The 18,120-nt window shown below is 41.8% G+C and overlaps 1 protein-coding gene across 3 annotated transcripts in view; it reads right to left on the bottom strand.

Moving 5' to 3' along the window:
• The window catches only part of SMG7 (SMG7 nonsense mediated mRNA decay factor), a 51,187-nt gene that overhangs the window by 11,305 nt on the left and 21,762 nt on the right, over positions 1 to 18,120 (bottom strand). For 2 of the 3 annotated variants that reach the window (XM_059854528.1, XM_059854531.1), the window contains exons 3-15: positions 17,633 to 17,750; positions 16,489 to 16,621; positions 13,562 to 13,733; positions 12,671 to 12,742; positions 11,536 to 11,686; positions 11,069 to 11,204; positions 8,869 to 9,031; positions 7,627 to 7,783; positions 5,356 to 5,426; positions 5,154 to 5,214; positions 4,828 to 4,947; positions 4,154 to 4,589; positions 495 to 639 (exon numbers count right to left, since the gene is read on the bottom strand). In XM_059854528.1, the coding sequence (XP_059710511.1) occupies positions 495 to 639; positions 4,154 to 4,589; positions 4,828 to 4,947; positions 5,154 to 5,214; positions 5,356 to 5,426; positions 7,627 to 7,783; positions 8,869 to 9,031; positions 11,069 to 11,204; positions 11,536 to 11,686; positions 12,671 to 12,742; positions 13,562 to 13,733; positions 16,489 to 16,621; positions 17,633 to 17,750 (1,935 nt within the window). The remainder of the gene's footprint in view (positions 1 to 494; positions 640 to 4,153; positions 4,590 to 4,827; positions 4,948 to 5,153; positions 5,215 to 5,355; positions 5,427 to 7,626; positions 7,784 to 8,868; positions 9,032 to 11,068; positions 11,205 to 11,535; positions 11,687 to 12,670; positions 12,743 to 13,561; positions 13,734 to 16,488; positions 16,622 to 17,632; positions 17,751 to 18,120) is intronic. The other variant, XM_059854530.1, reaches the window with a different exon arrangement.

Genomic DNA, 18,120 nt, shown 5'->3' with positions numbered 1-18,120 from the left:
TAGCAAGGTATGACAGGCAGACTCCACAGCAAAATGGGACACACAGCACAGCAACAGCAACAAGTAAGACCACACAAATTACAGCTTCAAACATGAGCACCACTACAAAAGAAAGTGAGTTTTAAAGCAAGCAGTGTGATTGATCTTTTGCAATGGAGTCTGAAGCACAGGGAATGCTTCAGAAGCAGTGCTAGCAGAAAGCTTTGTCATGTTCAGACTAACTACAGGAAGAGCCTAGCGTGAAGTTCCTTGATCTGACACCCACTAAACCAGAAGGCAGGTGGCAGATTTCATGACAAATCTCGATTCCAAAGCATAAGGAATGTTACTTATCTTGTTTCAGTTCTGCTATGCCCCTTTTTACCATTTGATAAGATGTTCAACAGGAAAATTCATGGTCATTAACATGACCTTCCAGAAGCTGTACTAACCACTATTACAGGATTTTCTTCAGTCAACAATAAATGACACTTCAAAATAATGATGGAAATTACCTGGCCGGCTAGGAAGGGGAGGGAAGGCTCCTGGGTGATGAATAGGGATGAACTGGGAACTGCTAGCCTGGCTTGGAGTCTGAGTTACAGGTGTTTTCCTGGTTTCAGATACTGGAGTCTTCCTCATCTCCGTCTGGGATTTCACCTGATGCAAAAGAAAGTACGAAGAAATTAAATCACTTGTCCTAAATTTCCACATTAACTACAACATGTCTCAAGCCAAAAATTAAACACTCAAATTGTCTGAGCTTTTTTTTTTTTCCCCTAAGTAACTGAGAGACCTTTGGAACACAGAGCCCTCCTCACTGACCTCAGGCAGATTATCCTGCATGTCCTCAGGCACTTCTCACCTCAAAGATTTTTACTCAGAAGATGCAAGAGGCTCCTTCTCTAGCAATGAGAGTGAGAAACAGACATAGTAACTCACACCATCCAAGGAACTTACCAGGCTGCTCACCTGCAGTGTTTAACAACAAAAAGTGCAGATGCTACTATGCTTCTCCTAGGGCACTACTTCAACCAAGTTATGCTACTTACCTGCAGCACCTTGAAAAACAAACACTGCCACACTCTTCCCGGGGAGTACTCTCAGCCTAATCCATACAGTGATGCATATGCACAAACTCCACACTATGGAATTCTTTTGACCCAGAGCATACAAGACAAACAGCAGAAGTGCTTCACCTCATTCAGTTTACTGTGTAACTGTGGGGTGTTATGTAAAAAGAGCTGCACCAGTTAAAGGCAGAGAGAAGAATGGAATGTAATGTTTACCTTATTCTGAGTCTCCCGCGGTCTGGGTCTTCCTGGGGAGGAAGACAGAGGGGAAGACTACTTTCCCTTTCTGTTCAGCTCGGCAGAACTGCCTGGAATGCAAGATGGAGCAGGCAGGAAAAAGACAGCAAGCAAGGAACCCGGGCAACACAGAAAGGGCCCAGGAGCAGACCTGACACCAAGCCTCAAAGGTGAGTGAAAGAAAGGGTTGTATCAGGATCAAATTAAAAAAATCCAAACCAAACAACAACAATAATCCCCACACCACAACTGTGTGGGGTTTATTTAGACATTTAGTACTGCTGAGTTGAAAGGAGTTACAGGACAGTTGTTTTCTGCCGAATTACAGTACTAAAGGGATAGATGCATTCATATCCTTTCTTGAATTCTTTTTCAAATTGAATTTCTCCATTTAGAAATTATGGGAGTGTAGTGTTCTTTCTGCATTTGTAAAATTGGGAGATTTGGGTGGATTTTTCATTTCCCACTAGAAAAAGTCTGCAGGGAACTCCACCTCAAGGTTCTGGCTGATGCTAAGCACCATGAACAATGCAGGCCCTTGCTCCTGCTGCACCTCTTCACCCTCCATCACATTCAGCAAATTTAACTTACATTGAGCTGTCCCTTTTCCCTCCACAATAAGCCAAATATTTTTATAACCCATATCAAGCACTATGCATTCTTTTATGGAAATGCTGGAGAAATCAAAGACATTCTTCCTGCCGTGGCATTTTAAAACTCGAGCTCTATCCATCAAAAACTCAAGTATGCTATAACACATTTCCAGAGGATGGCTTCCAAAAGGCCCCCTGCATGATTTATGGTCAATTTTATAAAAACAAAAATTACTAAAATTAATTAATCCAGAAAAATTTTAGTTCCTTCCTTGCTTCTATTTGATAACCATCTCAGAAGTGTCAATGCTACCAAATATTCACCCCCACAATAGCCCTAAGTGTTCCTACACAGTGCTTGAGAGAGGCACCATTTTATCACAGGGACCTCTTAAGAGTGTGCTACACTTTGAGTTAGTCTGCACTGAGCTTCCTTGGCTCCTAACATTATCTTCCCTAGGGAGCAGAGATTCAACCCAGATCACACCCTGCCTGAGCATGCAAGTTTCCCATGTATCTGCAAAGCAGGACTGATCACCTCTGTACCACATTCTTCACATTTTTGCAAAGTAGGAACTACAGCATTTAAGCTTTTGAAGGCAATGAACTATGTAGGAAATAAAGCATGAAATCATCAGGAGTGCCAAAGCAGAACACAGTCCATCAACTGGTATAAAACCTACCCTGGTTTCTCAGTGTGGGGGGAAGCAAGCCCTCCCTCTACTCTGGAGCAGGTCTGGATAAGCAAGCCCACCAAATTATATGAAAAAAAAAGGCATTTCACTGAACTTGTTACCTAAATACAGCTGATGGAGTTAAAAAGCCAAAATTAATTTCTATTCAAGAAGAGACAAGCAATAACAGACAACATCAGAACAGATTCTGCTACAGCTGGGTTTGTTGTATCTTAAGACTAAATCAAGCAAATTTCTGATACATAAGCTATTGTCCCTATCCAGAAAGCTACACATAATCCTCAGATCTGGCAGGTTTTTACCACCTGAAGTCCTTATTTTGCAAAACAGGGGCACAAAGATGAAAAATTGGGAGTTATGCTCAGACCTGCAATGACATTCCAGATCCATCTGACAAATAAATAAGAAACTTGCTATTCTAACTCACCTATGTTGGTTTTCAAACACCAGAATCATGTTCCATGACTCACAAATGATTGCCCCCTGGTTTCTGTAGCCTTTACAGAAACCCTTTGTACTCTGAGGTATGGCTCCCCTGCAAAACCAACTGAATAATGCTGCCAGTTCAGACATTCCATTTCATAACCAGGATGTTTAACAGTAAATCATCAGGAGGAAAACAGGGAGAATAATCCAGGGCTCCTAAACAACACAAGCTGGAAAAACTGAAAGAGATGGTTTGTCTAGCCTGGGGAAAAGACCTCAATTGCACAGGCCTTTGGAGCAGCTGCAAAGAGGAAGAAGAGTTATTCTGCAGACCTGTCCTGGGCAGCAGTAATGGGCTTACACCCATCATTACCACTGAATGGTTCCAGTCATCATCAGGGAATGACCTGAGATACAGCCAAATTGTCCAGGTACAGATCAGATCAGCCCTGACACTCTCTACCCCTCATTTACTATGACTCAGTGGAAGGCAGAACAGCAAATTCACTGTTTACTTGATATATTTCATATTTAATGCTCAAATAAATAGATAAAAAAGCATGCCCCTAAAAAATATAACTGGTAAAAGAGCAGCCAAAACCAAAACATTTTGACCAAGTGCCTGAGCACAGATTGATGATTTAAGAGCACAGTGGCTTTCTTTACATTGACAGAAACTTGGTTGCACCCACACTACAGAGGCTCTTACTCCACATATATACAACTTGCTGCTTTTTGTGTTCAGTTTGCTGAATGTGCACCAGTCAACTGAAGTGAAAATGCAGAGTACCCAGTTCCTTGACAACAGACCCCAGAATGGCATCACCATCACTACGACCTGGCCACATGAACTGCCTTGGTGGCTTAAATAATCTGTGGAATAGGTAGAAATCTGGTTTTTAGGACAGTTATAGCACCTCTCATTGCACTATTTTTCTCCCTCTCTCTCCTTTTAAGATAGCATCAAGGAGAAATAAAGAGATGCTAAGATCACCATCACCTGGTCTTTGAGGTAGAAATATTTTATGTTATTGAGCATTAGCTGCAGCGCTCACAGCAAGACCTCACACCTCTACCATACTCTACACAAGCAGAGACTGCCCTGACACAACATGTCTCAGCACAGTATCCCTCTGAGCTACAGGCTTACCTGAACTGCCACATTCTGCTTTCCTGCTTCCTGCATCTTATCCAAGCCGCATTTCTTGGTCTCATTCTTTCTTTTATTGTTATCCTTCTTCCCATCATTCTTATTTGCTACTATTCCTTTGCTAAAGTCCCGTCTCTCCCTCGCTATGTCCTTTGGGGGGTAGATGCGCCCTTGCTCTCTGTTCATCTCCCGGGGCTTGATATTCTCTTTGAAGGTGACCATGGGTTTTTCTCCTGCATCGCAGCTGTTGCTCAGGCTTCTGCCAGAGGACAGCACTGATTTGAGTCCAGGGCTCCCATCAGCACACAGTGGCTCCACCATGGATGTCTCCTGCAAGGTGAGACTCTCTTTGGCTTCACTAGGGTCCTCCAGTAAGAGCTCCGGGATTTCTGTCACAAACAAGAGCTTTCCTACCTCGTTTTCACATTGAATCAACCTGAAAAGGACAAACAAGGAATTAAAAAGCAAGTACACACACTACATTACTTATCATAATCAGTCTGTGACGGAATAGCATGCTGACCCACAGAACATATTATTAGTGCTGTCAGCATCTTGTGCTCAAATTACAGCTAACTGCTGTGTTGAACAGAGAGAAGAATAACACTCCACCACTGGCTCCTGTGTCACCTCAGCTTCCAGCAGCATGGGAAATACAAAGTATTTGCAATTACCTTGGCTGGTTATCAGCAATCCATTTGCCTGTGAAGATCAGGCGCTGCTGCCGTATCCGACGTTGCTGCCCTTCTTTATCCCCTGTAATTGCCTGATGGCCTTTGGAAAAATCCAAGTTCCTAGTATTGAAGCAGAAGAGGGAATATTAATTACACAATTACCCTCTGCAATAATCTATTTTTCTAGAAATATGTGTCAGCACTGCTCTATTAAAAGCTCTGAACTTTCACCAGATATTATTCAAAATTGGCTGTTAAGAGATGTCTGATTTACACATGTAATTCTCATCTGGTAAGATGCATCTACATTAAAGAGGTTCACCCACCTGAATGAGGGCCTCAGAGCCAGGAATCCTTGCAACTCAAATTCTTCTGGAAGCGGGGTTGCTGGCAAATAGACAGGAAAGCATGAAACCATTGAACACAGTATCTTATTGCTTATTTGCTCTTCAACTGTAACTCCCCAAATCAGCAGGAAAAACATTGTTTTTCACAGTTCTTTACACCACAGACTATAAGTGTCCTTACCATTATTACTGGATAGATCTTCTTCATGAGGCTGGAAACTATTTAGAAGAGAGATCAGCCAGGGCCATATGCTAAAAATTAGAAAACAGGCAAACCCTGAGTGAAAACTGCGTAATATGGGATGTGTTTGCTTTATCAAAAAAACACTGAATGCTGTTACCATCACAGTTTACATTAACCCTCTGATTCTCAAGAAAAGTTTCTTGCAAAGTGTCAGTGAAAAGACCACTTTCTTGAAATAATTACTATTACTAAAATGCCAACCTAAAGTTCCCAAGGAAGCCAGGCTCTCACAGCACAGTGTTCATTATCCAGCAGGCCAGAGAGCCTGTTGTGAATTTAACCAGATAAACCTAGAGTGTGAGCAAGTGCTGCAAGCACCTGTCTGCAATTCATGCTTTGCAGTCCCAAGTTGATGGCTCTCAAGGCATAGTCAATGAATCAGTTCAGGCAGCAAAAGAATTTATCAAGTCACAGATGTGCAGAAGTACTTCTGCTCTGTGAACAAGAACACTGTACTGTAATGCTGGAGCATTTACCACCAAGGGAAGAGACTCTAAGTAAGGGCTGCTCCAAGCAAGACCACTAAACTGGAGGTGAACTTGCAGTCCCCTGCCTTGCCCTCACAATACCAGTGACAAGCAACGACTGGAAATTCTTCCCAAAGGCCCTGGAGCAAACAATTTTTAAATCACACTGATCATTGTGTTAACGTTTAACTGCTACCACCAGACTGTTTGCAAGAAGCTCCCACTCAAAAGTCCAAAAATCCTTCTGCTTTACTGATGGGCACCACAGAAACAACAGAAAACTATTTCAGGATGCCCACTGCGCTCAGTATAGGAGAAATGAATGTGTCCTACTCAGCAAGGCTTTCAGCCATCATCCAGCATGGAGAATGCACTGTGCCCCCAAGAGCACTGTACACCCTCAGCTGCTCTCCTGCATGGCTGCAGGCATAGACAGCATGATCTTCATGATTATTCTCTACACTACACTGAGCAACAGCTCCTTCCCATGACTGACAAGGAACAAAAGAAGGAAAAAACACTCCAGATATCTTCAACGCAAGTAAAGTCAATAATATGTTGTCCAGAAAATTAGTTCTTTCAGAGAATCCCAGAACAGTTTGGGCTGGAAGGGACACCCCACCCTGTGCCATGGGCAAGGACACCTTCCACCACCCCAAGGTTGCTCCAAGCCCCATCCAGTCTGGCTTTGGACACTTCTAGGGATGGGACAGCCACAGCTTCTCTGAGCAAGCTGGGCCAGGGTCTCACTGCCCTCACAGGGAAGGATTTCCTTCTAACCAATCTAAATCTACTCTCTTTCAGCTTAAAGCCATTTACTCCATGAATTACTACCTGCATGTCCTCTCTGCAGAGACTACTTGATATCAAGAGGTATCTTGCCTATTAAAATACAGGCATAGGTCTTCCTTCAGGATGTATGAATGACAATAGTTATCACCATCTCCAAACCATATCTGAACTCTTTTTTCCTTTACCTTGCCTTAAGGAATTCTGTGGTTTAAGCTCCCAGAACTCCACAGGGCTTTTTGTTTCTTATTTAACAAACCAAAGTTACAGGCACCCCTGCTCCCCATGCATCACACCGCTTTCCTTGGAGAGCCCTTCTTAGGAACAATACTCATCCAGCTGCATAAGTAGCACCTTACAGAATCACCTTACAGAAACACTGTACTGAATCACAACATTAATGAAAAGTTAACAGACTATTAAAAAATTGTGAGTTTTGAGGAATTTAAGCCTTAATGTATGAGATTAGTGGCAAAAGTGAAAAATCAGAGCAACAGTCCAGAACAGTTATGCCTGCGTTGACATTTAAAGAGCCCCTCTACTAAACTGAATTTAACTCCTAGGTGACTACATTACAGCACTACCCAAGTGATGGTTTAGTGCACAAAATTAAGGCAAGTATTCTCCTGCCACTTCCCCCAGTAATCTGAGAAATCATTATACTAGATAAGACTACAGGAACACTCAAGTAGTTATGCTCAAACTGGACATTTTAAAATAGATCCCCCCCGAATGTAAAAAATTTACAGCAAACCTAAAGACAATTAAAAGATGTAACCAATAAATGTAACCAACAAATCTCATGTTTTACTTTATGAACTTTTTAGCACATACACTTTCTATCGTTTTGATGATGAGTTGTATGATCACTTTTTCCATTACTAATTTGTGGATCAACAGTAATTAGGACCTTCATGCAACAAAATGTAACAAGAGAAAGATTAACACTCACTACCGTCTCTCATCAACCACTGCCTCCTGGAAAACACTGGGCCTAAGTTTCAGCCAGTCCATCGAAACCTTCACAGCTGGAAGAGGATATGCAGCCCCAGAGTCCTCCTGGTAGTCATTTTGTAAAGGACACTTGCACAGAACTCCAAGAAATGACACTAGAAACAGAGTAAGAGGAAAAGGCAAAAGAAAAAAAACCCCATTATATGGGAATGACACTTCAAAGTTGACCAAATAACTCAATCAAACATATCCACCCAATAAACCCTATTCTAAGAGCTAGATCTTTAGAACAAGGCAGACCAGCTACCTCATCTTAAACAATCCATCAATAGATCACAGTACAGGGCTTTTTAATAGCTTTCTACTACGGAACAGAATCTTGATGTTTGTATCTCTTCAACTGTCATTGGAAGTCATTTTGGTAAGTTAAAAAAAGTCAGCTGAGACAAGTCCACTGCAAAAACAGTCACTCACCTATTTATCAGAAATTATCAACTCAACTACCTACCTCCACTTTATTCACTTCAACCAGCAGGCACACAAATGCACTGGAGCTCTGCAGGCAGGCACCCAGCCCAGACCCCTCAGAGCACAGAAGCTGAGAAAGAGTAACTACATCCATGTGACCATGGTGCCTTCTGAATCACCTCCAGGCTGGAATTTGGAGAAATCCAGCTATTCAGAAATTTAGGTGTTGACAAACAAGGCCAAGCTGACAACAGGCTCAAACAGGTTAAGCAAATCAGCATTATGTGGCTAGAGTCTAAAATGCTCTGCATTCTCACTTATCTCCTGGTTGATAGTTCTAAAGGCAAAGAAGTAGCTGAGGTCCTGGTTGACTCAACTTCAACTTCAGCCCTGTTGAATCAGAACCAGTTCCATTCAAAGCAACTCCAACTGTATGCAGCCAACTGGGGAGCAGCCCTCAAGAGGGGTACTACTCACCGCCAAGCTGGATCCAGTTTTGCACCCAAGTTAAAATGCTCTTTCAGAACCAGGAAAATGATGCAGAGTTCTGTAAAGCTTCAAACAGAGTAAGTCCGGACAGAAATCCAGTGTTAGTCAGCACTGCTGACATAAATGATCCTGTGTGACCACCATCTCTCACAACTTTCTCCCTGATGTCTATTCTCAGCACTTACCTCAGCCAGCCATTAAGCTAGATCCTGACAGGAAATTACTAATGGATTCCACATTAAAATCAAGAGAACTACAAAAATCAATTAGCTCCCACACTTACTGAAGAGAGCCAGGAGCTGTGTCCAGCAGAGCTGCTCATCCTGGCTGTAGCTGTGCTGCTCTGTTTCGTTGCTGAAGTCTCGCAGGTGGTGCAGTTGGAACAGGTTGATCACAGTAATATGGACTAACTGCTGAGAGTTGAAGGCCTTCTGGAACAACAACCTCTGCAACAAAGACACATGGTGCACATATTTTTAGATGGCAAAACACGCTTGAAAGGACTGGTAGGTGCTCCCTCACTGCTTGACTAATGTTTCTGCTCTTATACAACATTCATTCTGGATTTTATTTTCAGGTCATCCCTCCCAGCACAGCACTGGGCTTCCCAAGAGGACCCCACTGTTAAGCACAAGGTTTTTGCTCGTACACCAGCTCAGACACACTACAAATCAACATCCCCCTTGCATATGGCTCTCTTCCAGAGCAAGTGCAACTTGGAATGTGCACAGACAGCACTGCAAAGGCCCGTAGATCCACTGGGTTTGTCTGCCTTTCAAAGAACCAGCATGGAGAAGGTGAAATTAAAAAAAACACCCCAGGAAAATTTAACTACTGCATGGTTATGCATTAAAGACTAATTCCACACCTGACTTCATGGGTCACGAAATGCCTCAGTGGACTAAAATAGAGACAGCTATTTAAAATGTCTTTCAGTAACTCTGCTAGAAAAGACACCTTTCTCAGGACAGGAGAAGAGACCAAGGCTTTTTGGGTGAAAAAAGGAGCTATCCTAAATCTCAGCCAATGCATCTTCAGACAGAACAATCAGGGAATGAGGTGGATTAACTAGTGTAAGCATCAGGAAAAAGGTTTAAGCTCCACATTCACCCTTGACTCTCATTTAGGGCATGAAGCACAAGCACTGTACAACTGTACAAGCACAAGCTGACAACTGAGACTGGCAGAGCTGCCAGGGCCTGGCTGAATACTCTCAACCCTGCAACTGCACTCCTCAGAGTTAAAATGAGCCACAAAGTTAAACTGTTTCACTACCATACAGCCAACTTCACATCCACATTCAACTTGGTGAAGCCAGAAGAGTTGCTCTCAGATAAATTACCTTGTGTTGGATAATATAAACAAAAAAAAGGCAATCTGAGCAACAAAGCAGGGCTCAATTAGCTGTTTTAACATTCTGGATCAGTCCAGAAAATGAAGACTGCTCCACATGCCTGAGCAATGATCATAATTATTGATTATAAGCACTGTGGAAAAAGCAGTACTTTTTCAACAGAAGGCATCACACATGGTAAGAGAGAAGTGTTTTATTTTGAAACAACATAAACTGCCAGGGTTGGAGCAGCCAATTCATAGGAAGTTTTGTGGATTTTTGAATTTATTTTAAAGACAGTGTGAACCTAACTGCAGCAGCACAATTCAAGACAAAAAAAGTATAAAAGGACTGTAAAGAATATTTGTGATTTTTTTATATTGCTCAGACCACATTCCCCTTTCCTATTTTTGAAGAGCATCCACTGCTCTGCTGAACATATTCATCCTCCCTGATGCTTTTCCACAAATTAGGAAGCTGAAGCAGAGCAGGGTCCAAAAGGTATTTACCAGTTAACACTATGTCCTCCCTGAAACTATACTACTTTGCATAAATACCTTACAAAATTCTTTTGTTTTGATCTTGGCTGTACTGTCCAACATAATAATGAGCTGGGTATGTAACCAATGGGACTCCTGGAATTTCCATGGAAAACGTGTTCAGCATAGTTATACTCTGCACAAAGTAAGGTTGTATGGGACACTTTTCAAGGGCAAACTGTTAACAGGAGAAGCAAGCAAGTTTTCCAAGGCAGATTAAAAGCAGTCTTAATAACCACTGAGAGTGAATGATAAACATCCAAAACATGAAGCTCTCTAAATCCCTCAGGCCACCAAGCCAAGACTTCACAAGTCAAGTCCTTTTCAAAGGTATCCAAGAATTATCCAGGTTAAAGAGCAGAGAATCAGAGATCCCTGATTTCTCCTGTATCTCCACCAACAATGGACCATGTGTCAAGTGGGGAAAATCCCTAATCCTGGCAGAAGTTACCAGAACTATCCAATGCTAGCTGCAATGCAAATCTTCCTTAACTAGCTACTTGAACCTATATTTTATCATGTGAAAGAATGATTACTGGACTGTAATTTCTGAACTCAGCTGCTAAAAATATTCTCCTCAATATAATAATTAAGATGTTGTTAGAACTAACCTTGAACTGTTCTTCCAGCTTTTCTCGAAGAGGGCTCAGCTTCTCCAAGCTCTTACTCAGGTACACATGGCCATGAAATTTAATAAATGCCTTGATGAAGTCAGACACGCTCCATCGAGTCTTCACCTCATCACGACTGCATTTAGAACAGAAATACCTGACTCAGTCTTTGGAATTACACACAGCTGCACACAACACCACAGAATTACTCAAAAATGAGGGAGGAATGTCCTGCAAAGCTACTTTTTGTGTTGGCACAAGATGCTTATTTCCTGCATTCACTAATCCCAGTCAGGAGCATCACAAACTATTCTTTGTTCCATGCACCTCTGAGGACGCTCTGACTGGACAAGGGCTGAGGGAATTCTGTTTGCACTGCCAAATACAAATAACTTCTAGCAAGGCCAGTACTTTTAGAAGAAATATCTTCCAACTTACCTGAGTGGCAATAATTTACTTAGTCTCACCTTTCCAGTGCTTTAGAAAGTGCTTTTTGTAGGTTAGTGGAGGCAGCTGGGAAAGGAAACTTCACAGCAATGCTTCTGCAGTAGTAGAAAATTGTAGTCAAGTGGTCTCCTTTGGAGGAAGCTAGGATAGCCAACTGATTATAAGGCTGACCTAAGGGAGAAAAAGACAAGCTGTCCAACAAATTGTCCTGGGGGGAAACATGCTAGATTTCAGAGTACACGTGGTCACTTGGAAAGGGAGCATAAAGTCCTCAGTTCTTCAACAGACAAAGCTTAGATGCATCTGCTGACCCTTCCACCCCAGCCTCAGCTCTGCACTTCAGTGGAAAAGCTTCTAAATTTGTGGTGCATCAGCTGTTTGGGTTTTTTTTGTGGCTTTTGTTTGTTTGTTTTGTTTAGTTTGCTTGTGTTGCTTTTGTTGTTTGTTTTTTCTTTGGTTTTTTGTTTTGGGTTTTTGAGGGGTTTGGTCTTTTTTTGTTTTTGTTTGGTTGTGGGTTTCTGTTTCTTTGTCTGGTTTGTTGCCTTTCTTCTTTTTTTACTTTGGATGGAGAAGAATTGGGTATGAAGGTCTCTGATTTTGTTTGCTTGTTTGTTTCAGGGATTGAGGGTTTTTTTGTTCAGTTAGAATGCAACTGCCTAAAAACTTGAATTACTAGTTTCAGCAGCTCAAAAGTGACTTATCCTTCTATCACCATCCCTACATTTTGGGCCACTGGAAGACAATAGCTAAAAAGCTAGCTCCCTGAGCTAAAGAACTCATTAACTCCCATCAGAAACTATAAATTGGCATGGGAATAAACAATAAAAGAAAAAAACCAATGCTGGTGTAAAGCAAGATTTCATTAACTGCACTTTACAATGTATGAATGTAAGAGTATAACAGTAGTGACGCCTTGGAGTAAAGCTGTGTATTACTTTCCTTGTTTCTAAACCTGCACAAAAGGAAGCAACACAGATCATGCAAACAACCATTATCTAAATGATTTACTGACATGTGAGGCTTTGTTGTATGGTTGTGTGGAGAATTTGGAGAGGGATATTTATATAAAAGCCCAGGTTTTCAACTGCCATAGAAGAAAACAATATCCCAAATCTTCCTTTGGAATTATGAACTGGAAAGGTATCCCAGACTCACCATTAGAAGGGACAAGCTGAGCTGCATGTCTATAGTAAGACTCTGCCTGGCTGGTCTGATTCCTATAGCGAGCTAAGAAAACAGAAAAAAACCCCAAGTTGAGGCACAAAACTCCAGCCCCTGTGGTTACTTTCATAAAATGCAACTTACCTGAAGAGCATTTCACTAGTATTTCAGAAATAAGCATCAGAAGAATGTGCAATTACACCAAACAGCACCAAGATTTAACACATTTAATTCTGAGGTGACTGTTTTGCCTCAGACCTAAGACTGTCTTACAGACAACAGTGCCAAGAACACCACATACAGAGAGCTAAAAATATTTTTCATCCCTCTTTGCATAATCACCAACTAGATCTATTTATAGGCTGTTCAAAAAGCAATTGCAGATTCCTGTGAAAAGAGAACTTTCTACAACACAAAGTTTTACTCAAATCAAGAAAGAAATAAACCTGTTGAACTTAATGTAAAGAAGAAACCCCATTTAAGGGGGATTTCTAACTGGTGCCCTTGTACATAAGATATTAGTGTTCTGGAATGGAGAAGTGTGCTAGCCTGCTGCAACAAGCTTTTGTAATAGTTATCAGTTTCAGCACTTTCCTGTGCCTGCCAGCTAGAACATGATTAAATGCTGGGAGACAGACTCTAGCAGATCACTAGGAAGCCAGTGATTAACTGTCTCCATGTGTTAATGTGTAACGCACACTAGATAAGTCTGAACAGAGTTTCTTCCCAGGTCTTTTCCCCGGCTGCAATCACCACAGGCACAATCAGCAACTAGCTACTGAAGTGGAGCACACTTGTCCCAGCAGTTACCCTGGTACATGCAGATCCCTCTCTAGAAGCTGAACACGGAACTCCACGTCCCAGCCCTTTCCTTCTGAAACTCACCAATATCTCCCAGGTGGACAAGGCAGTGCTGGCAGATGTAGGAGCAGGAGCTGGACTGCGGCTTCACGATGGCGCTGGTGTGCGTCTGTTTATTGCTAATGATCCCCAGCTGGGAAGACTTCACCCGGCACGGCAGGTCTACGTTAAAAACTGTGCACAATTCCTGGAGTAGCTACAAAAATGGGCTGGGTCAGTGGCAGCCAGCCAGCCATTGGAAAGGCATCAAAACAAGTCTCAAAACTAACAGAGCGCCACTCAGAGGCGTGTGCTCACCCCTGATGAGTAACTCGAGGTGAACAAGCTCGAGTTACTAAAAGTGAGACTTGAAAATACATTCTCCATATGGAATTCATTGAGTTCCACTGTGTCCACAGTGGTCATCTGCCCAGTAAGAAAAAGCTCTGCATCCCAAACCAGAAAGCAACTCAATCCTCATGATATCTAAATCACCAAGGATTTATTGACTATGGGAAGTCTACAGATACTGTTGGGTTTTATGGTGTTGCTTTGTCTTTTTGTTTTGTTTTTTTCAGTAGGACACTCAAGACGAACACAGCGGGTTTTATACCTTCAAGAAGTGACATTGCTCTCTGAAAATAATAGAAAGGAACATCCCTCACCCTCCAAAGCAGCTTGTTCCAACATAAGAAACTACTCTATCCCAGCTTTAACTTTTCAAAGAAGCTGGAACATAACCAAGTTGGTAAGCAACACAAGGCAATATTAACAGTTCAGGGGCTGAGGTGTCAGCAAATATTTGCACTAAACGAACACTGAGACTCTTTCAAGGAATGAGGCATCAGCTACTTGATCAAATATTTCAAAAGCTGATTGAAAGAAAGCCTCAACTCTACCATTCTAATTAGTGCTTTTGAAGTTTTTCCTAAGAGACTCCAGCAAATACTCTGTAAAGTACTAGCAATCAGAGAGTGAACAGTGTTTGTTGGACTGATAACTAGGGTAAAAAAATGCAGGTAAGAAGTGACAGACTTTCTCCCAGCTGGGAACATGCTCAGTCTCCAAATAAAACAGACCTGCAGGAGGGTTGCAATTCCAGATAAAGGCACAGAGAAAGCCCATGGCTGACAGAGACACATACTCTGTCAAGTTGTGACATGATGCTTTTGCTTGCTGCAGAAAGAGGTTTGTGTTACACCTCACACCCCTTTGCCTCTGTCTTTATACAGTAAACAAAAAATCCCTAAACAAGAGAGATCTCACAGATTAAAGCTGGATAAAAGAGAGCATCTTGACATCTTCAAAGATGCCAAATTAAGAAAATTCATGCTCTTGTTTAAAGATGTCACTTGGGGAAGCCTCACAGCTGGAGAACAGGTACCTTGGCTGAGCCAAGGCTTTAGACTGAAAATGTAATTAACATCACAGCAAACAGAGAAAGATGACCCAGTCTGTAGTGTCAAACTCTTTCTAGAAAGAGTAAAATTCCCTGATCCACTGCAGGAAAGAACAAGGCTTTTGCAAGACAAACTGTGTAGAGCTGGAACGCCCTTGGCAACCATGACAGCCTGTGAAACTGGCTACCTCCAACAAGCAGCTTTACAAAAAAACAGTGCTGAAGGGGGAAAAAGGGTAGCCACAAGGATACTCTGGGGTTGGCATTGCAGGTGTCTGGAATCCAGCTAGGAAATGATACAGTACAAATGACCAACTGTGAGTGCTGTAAGCTGAAGACAGTGTAAATTAGCCATGACAAAGCTTACTATGAATACTGAGAGGAGTATTCAACAACCACGATGTTGTTCAAGCAGACATCAAATGAGGGGGGAAAAGGAAAGAAAGACAACTTTATTATCTTTACTAAGGCCATTATCATACATTGACTCTTATTCTTCATAATTTAAATCTATTGAAATCTAACATAGGAAAGAACATAGGCAAAAATATGTCAGTAAGAAATAAGTATATGAATATGAACCACACTCCTTTGGCAATTAACTGAAAACATTGCAAAAGATTCTTGGCCCAAGAGCACTCAATACAGTTTTGCTTTAGTGGAAGAAAAGTTCCTAGAAGTGAATTGTTCTAATTGTTGTCAAAAATAAAGACTTACACCTCAATGCTCATTGCTGGTGTTAGGAGTCACAAGGAAGAGGCAAAGAACAAAATATTAGGCCATCACACACATCCTGTGCATCTGCATTTTCTGCACATATTTCTGTTCCTGAGTTACTTAATCCAAGAACAAACTGATTATACTTGCTTATCCTTCACTATACAGCGAATGAAAAGGAATGAAGGCAATGGCCCACACATACATAGGAATGAGAAGCCAAATGGGAATTTTTAGAGGAACAGCAGGAAAAAAGTAGTAAGAGTATATCAACTAACTCAGCTGCTGGGCTTGAGGTTTTTTGTGTCATCACTTCTGTAAGACATGACAATTAAAAGACAAAATTCCTCACCACAGGTTGCTGCAGAGATAGAGTAAATGGCTTTAAGAGGGACTGGAGAGCCAGTGAAGGCTATACCTTTTAATAGTTAGAGGATTCACATAGGTGGTAGTAGAAGGCAACAGATGCACAGCAAGAAGGCAAGAGACAGTGCAAAGAAGCAACATACTAACCTCTTCTGCTGCTTTATGATTGCTCTGAGCAGGCACAGAGCATAGTAAGAAATGGACCTTGGCACTACCCAAAACAGTGGGGTTTAGGTGTTAAAGCAGATTCTATTAGAAAGGAACCTGAATTGCACCAAAACAACTACCAGATGCACAGAAGTTTCAGCTCAAGACTGATCAAAAGAAAGCCCATCAGCAGCTCTGCAGACTTCTCCTGCTGAGAGCACCACGGTTCGCAAGATGCACTGCTCAATCCAATACAGCAGCAGTTTCATAAGCTAAGGGCAAAGAACAGATTTTTCCCACCTAAAACTGATCCTTCACCCATCCTCCACTTTGTGCAACTCACCTGTGTGTAGAAGCCACTAGCTGCCTCTAAAAACAGAGAAAGGTTCGCCTGAACTTCGCTCCGATTCGGATTTGCTCTGTTTTTCGCCTGACCCTGGAGTGTTGTGATCTGATTTTTAAAGGCATGATTCCAACTGAAAATAAAAGAAGCATTTATCTTTTTACTTTGGAAGTGTCTTATGCAGATGGCATAAATAACAGGAAAGAACTGTTTAATTACATAGCATCAGACATGAAGAATATTCAAATTCAGGCAACATTCAGATGAGAACAAATGTTAAATATGGAATAACCACCTTTCCTCACCCCTCTTATCTAGGGAAACAGATCCTCATATATATATAGGTAACATACATGTGTATATATGTATATGGCTAATGCTAGCATCATTAATATTTGCTTGCAATTGTTCTATTTTAGGCAGTAGAGAAGTCCCTCCATAAAACAAGATGTGGGGTACATAAAAGAGGGTTAAAAATCATTCAGTAACTGGAAGCCTGGAGAGGAGAACTCAGCCAGCCTACTCACCTGGCTTCCCTCAATGCTGAAAGAACCACATGCTTCTGTTAACTAAACTTAATACAACCCATGTCTGCACCTTAAATAACAGGGAATGGATTCAGGGCATGGAGAAAACTCAGTTGGATCTTACCCTGATTTCTAAGCTGTCATGAGCAACCCATTAATTAACCCCATGAGCAACCCTGATTATTCCTCCCTCTGCCCAGCTCTACCTCACAGGGCTTAAAACACTGGTCTTCAGCAGCTCCTGTTAGACCTTGCTCAAAGCTCCAGGTGATTACATCAGGCAAATTTCCTTCTTTGAGGAAAATGCAGACTTCAGCCCTTCCCTGAGAGCAGAGCAGACTGGTGCTCCTTAGCTTCTCTGCCTCCACCTGGCTCTCCAAAACCCAGTCCTGCATGACATGGCTGCCTCTGAATTGCCAGAGGTAAAACACTAACCTACTGAATGTTCTTTATCAGCTCTGCAATGCATTCTCATGTTTCACCCACAGCACAGCTCTCATTTTAAAGGAAATAAGACAACCATTCCATAGAATTCAACTGCTTTTCTGGAAGTCTCAGGGTTTCCTGCTCCCCAGCCTAGATCACATACATATACACAAATTCAGTGAGGTACTTACAGGTCCTGCTCCACTTTTTTATCTAAAGCGTATTCCAAATCAGTCACTAGCATTTTTTGATATAAGTCCTGTAGAGCCTGTCTGGATGTCCAGACTTCTGCTGGACCCAGCTTTGAATCTGAGCAACAAGAAAGAAACAAAAACCTGAAGTCAAACAAATTTATGGAGTTAATCTGATTTTTCACTCATTGACCAAATGAAAGAATAGAGTTCAGTGTTAGATACACACCACCAAACACCTGCTTTTATCAGTTTCCTCTGAATAGTGAAATACAAGAACTACAGAGGGGTTGAGGGCTCACTGCTTAACTGATCAGTCTCCTACAACTCCAGAACTAGATGTGAACAAAGTTAGCAGCTGGCAAGTTAAAAAACAAAACACGTAGGAGGATGTGGTTCTCCGTAACTTGTTAAACAGCAGAATTTTTTGCCACTCGATGAATTTAGAAAAATTTCCAGTGTAGCCAAAAAATGATTAGCAGACAATA

The sequence above is a fragment of the Haemorhous mexicanus genome, chromosome 9, assembly GCF_027477595.1.
Source record: "Haemorhous mexicanus isolate bHaeMex1 chromosome 9, bHaeMex1.pri, whole genome shotgun sequence".
Lineage (NCBI taxonomy): Eukaryota > Metazoa > Chordata > Aves > Passeriformes > Fringillidae > Haemorhous > Haemorhous mexicanus.
This window is presented reverse-complemented; position numbering and strand designations above follow the sequence as displayed.